The sequence below is a fragment of the Apis laboriosa genome, unplaced genomic scaffold (assembly GCF_014066325.1).
Source record: "Apis laboriosa isolate Shangri-la unplaced genomic scaffold, ASM1406632v1 scaffold105_cov147, whole genome shotgun sequence".
In the NCBI taxonomy this organism is placed as follows: Eukaryota; Metazoa; Arthropoda; class Insecta; order Hymenoptera; family Apidae; genus Apis; species Apis laboriosa.
This window is the reverse complement of record NW_025220714.1, coordinates 2,044,451-2,055,389: the sequence shown is the minus strand read 5'-3', so window position 1 is coordinate 2,055,389 and position 10,939 is coordinate 2,044,451. Positions and strand designations below refer to the sequence as shown.

Below are 10,939 nucleotides of genomic sequence, written 5' to 3'. Positions count from 1 at the left end.
TGAAAATTTTCTATAAAATTTTATATATTATAATTATACAGATTTACAGAATTTTTAATTGATGAAATATCAAGAGTATATTCTTCTATAAAATATTTCTATAAATAATTGCTCTCAATGAATATCAATTGGTAAGTTCTACATACAAAGAGACATTTAAACTGTATAAAATCATATTTTAAATTTGATAAAACAATGCTCTTTTGTAATCGAGCAATAATTATATTTCTATATTATAAAAATGTAATATAATTTAAAAATACTTTAATATTAATTAAAAAACCTGATTATCTTTATAGGAATGTAAAATTGTCAGTTACGAAAATATACCAATCAAATTTTACATTAACTTCGCATAATACAAATTATACAATAATTTCATTTCTTAATAATTTGTATTGCTATATTATATCTAAATTTTTTCTTTTTTTTTTTTTATATATATATACAAACATAACAAAATATTAATTTCGATTAACTTCAGAAATAAACGATTTATGATGTATAATCTTCTTAATATCTTGAACTTCCAGTTTTTTTTTTTTTTTTTTATAAAACATGATCAAAACAAAGATTTTATGTAATAAAAGAAAAATATGAAATAATTGTATACATATGTATATGTATGTTTTTAAAAATGGATATATAAAGTTAGATATTATTAAACTAGTGGAAATAAATTATATAGACATTAATTAGTTTTAAAACTCTTTGGTTTCACTATAATAATTATTACATAAAATCCTTGGTTATAGTACTGCTTGTAATTGTTTTTCCAAATGAAAAAGTTATTCGCTATTATTAGAAATATTTTAATTATCTAATTTTTATAATGGAACATTTTAGTCAATTGTTTATCTTCATTTTTGGTTTAATTATTTTTTTCTAATTAGTTTAAATGCTAATACAATGTTACATAATTTATAAAATATATATAGAAACAAGTATTTGTTTTTACAAAAAAAAAAGAAATGATATGGTATTAAGCCATATGTTTTTTATAAATTTATTAAGCATAATTTTTGAAATTTGTCCAATTAAAAAATCAATTTTATTTCAAACTTTATACATGAAAAATAATACTGATTAGAATAATTTTTTCTTGAAAAGAAAATATTGATTATCATCATTATTAGAACCAAAGAAGAAGAGAACAAAATATTGCTTAATTATTCAACGAGAACTAAAACATCAATTACTATGATTTTTCTGTGTAAAATTTGTACACAATTTATTATAGAAAATACTGAAAGTTTACAATACAAATTGAAAAATTTATACAAAAAAGTAATGAACGAATAAAACTACATTAATTTATATATTGATTGCTCTTTGTTTTTTTCTCAATTTGTGATAATAGAACAAAATTTTAATTTCGGAAAATACAAGATAAAAAATCAAAAATATAAAAGTACAAAAAGTTATTGAAATGTTAGAATATTGTATATAATTTTTTAATCAAATTAAGAGAAAAAAAAATATATAAAAATATTAACAAATTTTGCAAACAGTAATTTGAACACAAACTGGTTAGTTTCATTTGGTTTATATGGCTTGGATCTAGTATTTGGTTTTCTTGTTATTAATGTTCAGTGTTAACAAAGATATATTTTCAAAGATAGATTAATTAATAATTAATCCTAAGTATATAATAAATTACTTTTATGTTTATAAATACTGGTTACTTAACCAGTATTAGTATTATATGATTTAATATAAAAAAGAAGCACTGGATTAAATATCTGTACAAAATAGAAAAATCTTAGCTAAACTATTAGCAAACTGATCTTTTTTTATACAAACATGTAAAACCATTATTATCGACAATGTATAGAATACAAGATACTATGTACAATAAATTGTATATAATAGTCTTCTTACAACCCTTTAGTAATCAATATTCATCAAAAAGATGGAAATATATTATCAATATTTATATGTATATGTATATATATATATAATGTATAGAACATTAAAAAATTTTCGATACATGTTTTCATTAGGCAGTTTTTACTTTTCCTGTTGTATAAAACTATTACGAAATTATACGAAACTGTTTAATTTGCCGTTATAAACGGAGATAACTATAAGATTTACATTAATACAATATATATATATAGTATATATTGTCTTACCAGAATATTCTTTCGTAATCGACGTTTTAATACTTCTTTGATTACAATTTCACTTCACTATGTATCAAACACTAAATGTTGAATGTATATCTTTGAATCAAAAGTCATTTCACTTTTTTTATATACATTTATCATTATTGGAGCATTAATGATTCCAAATTTCTATGTAAAATTGTGTCTTTAACAGCATTAAATACAACTTTTATGTTTTCTGTATCCACAGCAGTGGTAAAGTGGTGAAAAAGTGGTTTTCTTGGATCCCTTTTAACTGATATAAACATTTCAAGTATAAAATTCTGCACATCCTTCATGGAATGTGAATCTCCTGTGAATTGTGGAAAGTACCAACGAACATTTGTATCAGGTGATCTTACTTTTTTGTCTAACAAATCAGTTTTATTTAAAAATAAAATGATAGATACTCCACAAAATATCATATTGTTTACTATTGTATCAAATATATTTCTTGATTCTTCCAGTCGATTAGTTCTTCTATAACATTGATAAATATATATTATATAATGATTTGATTTTCTTATTATTCTCAATCTCTAATAAATGATATATTTTAATTAAACATACCTATCTTCTAATAACACTTGATCAAATTCAGATGATGAAACAAGGAAAAGTATAGAAGTAACACAATCAAAACATTGATACCACTTCTGTCTTTGAGATCGTTGTCCTCCAACATCAACAAACAGAAATGGAATATTATTAATTTGTATGACAAATTCTGAAATTCCTTTAGTAGCTTTTCTACAATGTAAAATATCTTGATGGGTAGGTACATAATCCTACAAAAAATTACCAATATTTATAATAAATAAACATTTATATAATAATAATTTAATAAATTTAAAAAAAAGTTAAATAATAAGATTAAATAACATTACCACTCTTGCAATTCTGTCAAGATTATCCAAGAAATATTGAACTGAATCACTCTGTAAAAAAAAAAGATTCTCTTTATAATAATAAATAATATAATAAAATATAAAAGCAAATTTTTTTATATTTTCATCATTTTTCATTTAATGAATTTAAATTTATATATTTTATTATTATGTATCACAATAAATATTAAAATAACTATTATCATAACATAAAAACATATTTATTAATTATAAAAAAAAAAATATCTTACTAATTGAAATTCTCTTCTCCTATCAAAAGCTTTCTTGATTGATGCATCTTTCCACAAACTTTGTAAAGCTGGTACATAATGGAGAAATAATCTAGCATCCAATACCATAGTATTTTCAAATTTCAATAATTGATAACCAATATCATAATTTTTAGCATTTTCCCAAGGAATATTCAATTTATCACGAGCATCTACTAATACTTTCATTCCTTTAATTATATTTTGATAAATTACATGTTGATATTCCTTAATTAATTCAGGCTGAAACAAATGATTATAATAAATGTTAAATTTAAATAAATTTTTTGTTTGTATTTATTATTTATTCAAAAGCATGAAAAATAATCTAAAAAAAGATTATATTTTCAAATCTATTTTTTATATTTTATAAATAACTATATATATTTTATATATATATATATATATATATATATATATAACTATTATATATTTTATAAATAATTATTTTCATTTCATTATAATTAGATTTTCACATTTTCACTATAATTAGATTCAATAATTACAATTGTTATAAATAATAAAATAAAAATGATATGAAACTTAATAATCTATACTTAATAAATATTTCTTTCAAATTATTTTCATGATTATTTAAAAAAATTTAATTAATTAAATTTTAATAATATTTGTAAATAAATTTATAATTATCGAATAATATAAATAAATAAACAGGAATACAAATTTATTAGATGTCTTTATTAATAAAAACATGAACACAAAGCAACTAAATCTTTAATTCAATAATTAGATTTTAAAGAAAAATATAAACGATATTTATTTTTATTTTAAATTTAATTTCTCATATTCTATATCTAACATATTTTAACAAATAACATTTTATAATTATAGATATTTAAATAATTATAATAACATTGAAAGAAGCTTAGAAAATTTGTTTTTTTTATAAATAAATTATATATAATCCAATGTAAAAAGGTTAAACGAATGAAAATATACAGTCTGACATTTTAGGAAAAAATGAAACTGGAAACGAAATTGTCTTGCATCGAAATGAAGAATGTCTTACCTCGAATTTAATTCCGTGAATAATTCGCATCTGTTTGAGGAATGTTGATTTTCCGCTCTCGCCTGCCCCGAGGAGCAGCAGCTTAACTTGTCGTCGAAAAGTTTGACGATCCTTCTCTAGCATTCGATCGATTTCTTGACTTTTGTAACGCTGCTCAATCTCCTCGGGGCTGAACTTGAACCGTAGGCAACAAGTACACGACCACGTTAAGGATCCCGCCATCTTGCTACCCTGCTACCCTCCTCTTCCTTCCTTCCGGCGTTTCTTCCGTGTCAGGCTGTCCTTCCGAAGGAATATATCCTTGATTGTCCAAACACCACACATACACACGCAAGACGCAGACCCGTACACGAGTCTGTATTCAGGAAGAAGTATTGTAACGTAATGCGCGTATTAAACGAGCCACCCGTGAACAACCTGTTCGTAATTGCACGGGATCGGCGCACGTCGCGATTCAGAACCGCATTTTTCACCTAGGCGTAGCCGGGGAACGCAACCACCAAATCAACGTCAATACACCTCGTTGTTCAACTCCACGATATTCCACACCTACCGTTAATCGCGAGACTCACGCCGTTGGCTGCCTACGATCGTCTCTGGTTCCTTGCGGATTGAACATGATTAAATAATCGTTCTAATTACCGAGTAAAAGAGCTAACTGGCGTATCATTCTCATCGCGCTTTATTCTTGACTACGAGGCGACCCTTGTCACCTTTCATGTAAACTTTCTTTTTTATTAATAATTATATCACTACATACACACACTTGTATTCTTTAATATCAAGACAAATGTGCAAGGGTTCACCTATGCCAAACTACATAATAATAATGCGGGGGAAGAAATATGCGAAACAGCGAACGGGAAAATGTACTCCCCACCACGACATATTTGTTGTGAGAGAGAGATACTGCCTTACACATACACATATACGGTACACACACGGTTTCTGACACCGACCGAAAGCACACCTCCCGGTTCGACCGCGTGATCGGTTTTGCGCGCTGTCATTCGTCGGAAGGCTTTCTTTTTTTTCTTTATTCTTGTCGATACTGTAATGCACTACGATGACGATTCCTCTTCAACATCGTGCGTCAAGGATTACACAGTTTTGGTTATGTGATGGGCAAGAAAGTACTCATTTGTTCATTTATCCTTAATATCGTCAGCTTACAAATCTTTTTACCTTGTATTACTAAATTTTATCTTCAAGTACTGTAAGCCGGTTTTTCAATAATGTAGGAAATGATAATAAAGTGGTAGATTGATGAATACGATAAATATCGATATAAACTATTAACCAATCCCAGCAATTTATGTTTGAGCATAGATGAGGTATAGAATAGATTTAATATTTAACGAGATTTTGTGTTCTATGTTCTGAAATACCGATCGTGCAAAAAATCAGAGTATTTGCTATGCCTTTTACGATTTAGTGCATAAATATAAAAATTATATTTAATTTAAAATCACAAAATTAATAAAGTCAACAGATTTTAAATATATATATATATATATATATATATATATATAAATGTTTATATATATTATATATTTTAAATTATATTCATAGATCTTTTAACCACTAAAAATAATAAATTCATATATAAATGAATTATTAATGAATTAAAAATTATGATTAAAATCATTTTAATATTAAAACCATATGAAAATTGCAAGCATTTATTATTTTTATTTTTTTATCAACTTTCGATTGTTAATTAGATATTAAAATTCGTTTTTTAAGAAAATAAATTTTGTAGAATAAATATAGATAAGAAAAACAAATGGAGGAAGATAAAGATAAAATAAAAATATTAAAATTAGCGCCATCTTCAAAATACTGTAAATGAAACACAAAAAAAATTTAAAATAATAAAGAATAAAAATAGAAATAAAATAAGAATTAATTTTTCCAACAAAGATATTTTCCAAAACATTCAAGAGATGACATTGATCTTGAATTCTTACTTTATTGCCTTTTAAAAGATCTTTGGTACGAAAGATTTCTCGAAAGATGGCATTAATGATCAATTCTTATTCTATTTTCTTACTATTTTTATCTTTTCTTTATATGTTTCATTTGCAATATTTTTATCTCTATTCTGGAAAAAGAATAGACAAAATAAAAATACTAGATCAGCTTCATTTCTTGAACAATTTTAAAATTTCTTTGATGACATTTCTAAAATGACTAATAATTTTTATCCTATTTCTATTCTTCTCTCATTTTTATAATTGCTCACATGACAGATGAAATACGAAATTCTAATTAAATATATTTTTATTCTTCTTTTAAGATTATTTTAATCTTTAAAAAATATAAGTATTACATTTTCGACTTTACAATATATGGGAGACACTGTACAAGATTCAGTCAAAACTCCTTGTCTATAGATTGAAAACACATCAAATATATATATATATATATATATATATGTGTGTATATTTTGCAAATATATTCAAACTGTTGTCATATGCAGATGGCGTAATAGTAAATAATCAAAGTTATTAAACAGAATATACAAAAGATATATACTTATTTTAAACTTTAAATAAATGTTTATTTAAACATATTGTTGAACAAATATGTCATTAGCAGATGAATTATTAGCAGATCTTGAAGAAAATGATAGTGATCGTATTGCAGAAGAACCAGAACCGGATTTTATTCCGACTTCTGTTTCTAAAACTATCGAAGAAGGTTAACCTTTTTCAATAATTTATATATTTTACAATAATACAGTTATTTATTATTTTTTATAATAATATAATAATATAGTTAATTAATAAAAATAGTTAAATATTAAACATTATTTTATTATTTTTTAATTCAATTGCAGAAATAAAAGTAGCATCTGTAAGAGAATTGGCAAAACTTCGTGATTCCATTCAATTACAAAAAGTAATGTCTCAAATAGAAAAATACAGCAAAATTCCTAGAAAATCAGCAGATATCATTGGACCTGTTGAATCCGATCCAGAATATCAACTTATTGTTGAAGCTAATAATATGGCTGTAGATATTGACGATGAAATAGGTATAATAAAAGCAATTTTTTAATGATTATTTAATATAATATAATACATATATAATTTATATTTTTTAGCTACTATACATCGATTTACAAGAGATAAGTATTCTAAAAGATTTCCAGAATTGGAATCTTTAGTTGTTGGTCCATTGGAATATGTAATGACAGTTAGAGAACTAGGAAATGATTTAGATAGAGCAAAGAACAATGAAACATTACAACAATTTCTTACTCAAGCAACAATTATGGTTGTTTCAGTTACTGCTTCAACAACACAGGGGTAAGATTTATATGATAGGAGTATGATAAATTTAAAAATATAAGTAATTGAATAAAAATTTCCAATGTTTTAAATTACAAAATTATTTTACTTTAGACAATTATTAACAGAAGAAGAAAAGGAGGCTATTTGTGAGGCTTGTGATATGGCAGTAGAATTGAATAATTGCAAATTAAAAATATTTGAATATGTTGAAAGTAGAATGGCATTTATTGCACCAAATCTTTCAATAATAGTGGGTGCATCTACAGCAGCAAAAATTATGGGTATTATATTATTGAATAAATATATTTTTTTTAGTAGTGAAAAATTTCATTAAACTTGTATTAATATATTATCTTTTATTCTAGGTGTTGCAGGAGGATTAACAAAACTTTCAAAAATGCCAGCTTGCAATGTTCTAGTTTTGGGATCTCAAAAAACCACATTATCTGGATTTTCTCAAGTAGCGACTCTTCCTCATACTGGATTTATATATTATTCTGATATCGTACAAGAAACACCCCCAGTAAGTTGATATTAAAGATAATAATAAACGTTTATTAAACGTTTTTCAAATATTTTTTATTGTTATTTATTATTTATTTTTTTAGGATTTACGAAGAAAGGCAGCAAGACTTGTAGCAGCGAAAAGTATGTTAGCTGCTCGAGTTGATGCGTGTCATGAAAGTACAGACGGCCATATCGGTCAAATGTTCCGCGAAGAGATTGAGAAAAAACTTGATAAGCTTCAAGAACCACCTCCTGTAAAATTTGTGAAACCTTTACCAAAACCTATTGATCCAGGACGTAAGAAACGTGGTGGTAAACGTGTAAGAAAAATGAAAGAACGTTATGCTATTACTGAATTCAGGAAACATGCAAATAGAATGAATTTTGCCGATGTAAGCATTTTAATTTTTTTGTCAATCGCATTTTATGTTTATATATATAATATTTATCGAGATTCTATTGGTTTTATAGATTGAAAATGATGCCTATCAAGAAGATCTTGGTTATTCACGAGGAACAATTGGCAAAGCAGGAACGGGTCGTATCCGATTACCGCAAATTGATGAAAAAACAAAAGTACGAATATCAAAAACACTTCAAAAAAATTTACAAAAACAGCAACAATGGGGTGGTAGTACAACGGTTAAGAAACAAGTTTCCGGTACAGCATCAAGTGTTGCATTTACTCCATTACAGGTAACAAAAATTAATAATAATATAATAAATTTCCGCAATTAATAGTTTTTGACATTAAACGAAATACATATTTATATTCTTATTTTTTCTTTTCTTATCTTATAGGGCTTAGAAATTGTAAATCCACAAGCAGCAGAAAAGAAAGTAAATGAAGCTAATGCTAAATATTTTTCAAATACAGCTGGATTTTTAAAAGTGAAAAAGACATGATAAAATTGTACATAATGTAAAGTATAATATATCATTAATTAAGTAAATTTTAACTATACATATATATATATATATCTGCTTTTATAAAAGTTATACACGTTTTATTTATATATATTAATGTATTCTTATATCATTGAAATAATAATGAAATAATAATTATTATAATATGCATTAATATTAACTTTACTACAAATTAATTTTCTTAATGTATCAAAAAATATTTTAAAAAACTATAAAATATATATATATATATATATATATTTTTATATTTCTCTGTTTTTAATATTAAAAATAAAAACTGATTATATTTATCCAAGTATAATGTGATTAGAAAAACTTTATATTATTATGTGGATAACTTTTTTAAAGCGTAATTAATACATTTATTATAATTTCTTTCAATCTTTTGTAAAAATTATTAATCATCAAAAAAGAAATAGTTGATATTGACAATATTGCAATAATATCCGTTAATCAAGAATTGAATGGATATTTATAATAAAAATATATAGTAAAAATATGTTGCTTAATAAGAATGTAACCGAAAACAAGTATGTCATCGTAAGTTTACGTCTATATATGCAGATAAGTTACAAATATGATAGATGACAGACGACCTGGTAGTGAACTGATCGTAAAAATAAACAGTGCGAAAGACGTGGTAACTGAAGTGAAAAGGGACGTTGTCGTGTAAGAAACTTAGACAAAGAAAGATAGCTATACACATGTGAGACGCATGGGAGAGCGAGAGATATGATCGTGGTAGCAAAAGATAAGACAAGGATAGAGAGAGCACCGGGTGGAACGAACGGCAAACCAGAACTGGGTGTCGTAAGGTAATCGTTGAATGCTTTGAGTATTCGTGTGTGTTCTGACTTCGGTTCTCATCTTCTCTCAAGAATGTATATATTATGCGAAGTTCTACGTTGATCATGTGTTCCACCCAACGTTACGCGGGAAATGTGATTGTGTTTTTATTGTGATAAGGAAAATATAAAAAAATATTGTTGTGACAAGGTGAATCTATATTCCTGTTGTGGATCTATCAAAATAACCGCCAGCGAAGGAATAAGTCCTGTCGATCATTATGGCGAGTTTTAAAGATTTAAAGGATGATTGGTTGACATTATGTCAGGATTGTACTGATTGTTGGACACCTTCCGGTAAGTCTTTACTTTTTTTTTTAAATTTATCATGATTATTAATTTCGAATTAAAAATACATCTCGAATAACTTTAAAATAAATAACAAAAAGGAAATCGTTCAAAATATTTACAAAATTTTTCAATTTGACCTTGACTGGCAAAATTTATTTCATTATTAATAGAATTATTATAAAATAATATAAAAAATAATAAATAATAATATGATAATTAATATAAGTAAATATTATCGATGTTATTGCCATGATAAATATTGTCAAAATATTCAAATATTTTTATATTTCTGATTGTATATATTTTTTACATAGAAATCCTTTTCTTTGATCTAATTTAAAGTTTGAGTAGTAAGATGTCGTTATTATATTATATCTTTGCATGATTTATATACATATATGATCAGAAACTTAAGAAAAAAAAAAAGTGAAAGTTATCTTAAAAATTTTTAATTTATTTCATGTAAAAGATATTTCATATAAACAGTATGTTTTTTCTATAAATAAAAATTTCAATAAATATATATACATATGCACACATAAAAATGTATGATTTTATATTATTTCGATAAGTAGTGTAAAAATAATATACGAATATTACTCTATTTTGATTACTCATTAATTGATTACTCATTAATTCTCACATAAAATTTTTCTACGCAATTTATATCAAGATATCAATACATAATAAAATCATGAAATACTTATTTATAGATAAATATTCGCGGTTAGATATTT

General features: G+C 24.7%; 3 protein-coding genes across 3 annotated transcripts in view; 2 read left to right on the top strand and 1 right to left on the bottom strand.

The window, feature by feature from the left end:
* Positions 1-1,384: 1,384 nt before the first annotated feature.
* LOC122720258 (guanine nucleotide-binding protein subunit alpha homolog) lies at positions 1,385-5,651 on the bottom strand. Its single transcript, XM_043946841.1, has 5 exons — positions 4,334-5,651; positions 3,286-3,546; positions 3,035-3,085; positions 2,718-2,935; positions 1,385-2,627 (listed from the first exon to the last, which is right to left on the bottom strand). Exons 1-5 carry the CDS (start codon positions 4,553-4,555, stop codon positions 2,270-2,272), a joined length of 1,110 nt encoding a protein of 369 aa, XP_043802776.1. The 5' UTR covers positions 4,556-5,651; the 3' UTR covers positions 1,385-2,269.
* A 1,213-nt stretch (positions 5,652-6,864) lies between these two features.
* Positions 6,865-9,093, top strand: LOC122720840 (U4/U6 small nuclear ribonucleoprotein Prp31). Its single transcript, XM_043947869.1, has 8 exons — positions 6,865-7,036; positions 7,176-7,373; positions 7,443-7,647; positions 7,744-7,913; positions 7,998-8,155; positions 8,241-8,531; positions 8,611-8,835; positions 8,941-9,093. The coding sequence occupies exons 1-8, from the start codon at positions 6,922-6,924 to the stop codon at positions 9,043-9,045; spliced, it is 1,467 nt and encodes a 488-aa protein (XP_043803804.1). The 5' UTR covers positions 6,865-6,921; the 3' UTR covers positions 9,046-9,093.
* A 379-nt stretch (positions 9,094-9,472) lies between these two features.
* Positions 9,473-10,939, top strand: part of LOC122720130 (cerebellar degeneration-related protein 2-like) — a 36,058-nt gene continuing 34,591 nt past the window's right edge. The window contains exon 1 of the mRNA XM_043946645.1: positions 9,473-10,208. Within this exon, the coding sequence (XP_043802580.1) occupies positions 10,133-10,208 (76 nt within the window). The 5' untranslated portion in view covers positions 9,473-10,132. The remainder of the gene's footprint in view (positions 10,209-10,939) is intronic.

Excerpts from the sequence above, each read along its gene's own strand:
- LOC122720258 (XM_043946841.1), bottom strand. The coding sequence starts at position 4,555 with ATGGCGGGATCCTTAACGTGGTCGTGTACTTGTTGCCTACGGTTCAAG. Across the intron at positions 3,547-4,333 it reads TTCACGGAATTAAATTCGAG|CCTGAATTAATTAAGGAATA; the intron begins GTAAGACATTCT and ends CATTTGTTTCAG. Across the intron at positions 2,628-2,717 it reads CAAGTGTTATTAGAAGATAG|AAGAACTAATCGACTGGAAG; the intron begins GTATGTTTAATT and ends TCAATGTTATAG.
- LOC122720840 (XM_043947869.1), top strand. The coding sequence starts at position 6,922 with ATGTCATTAGCAGATGAATTATTAGCAGATCTTGAAGAAAATGATAGT. Across the intron at positions 7,374-7,442 it reads AGATATTGACGATGAAATAG|CTACTATACATCGATTTACA; the intron begins GTATAATAAAAG and ends TATATTTTTTAG. Across the intron at positions 7,648-7,743 it reads ACTGCTTCAACAACACAGGG|ACAATTATTAACAGAAGAAG; the intron begins GTAAGATTTATA and ends ATTTTACTTTAG.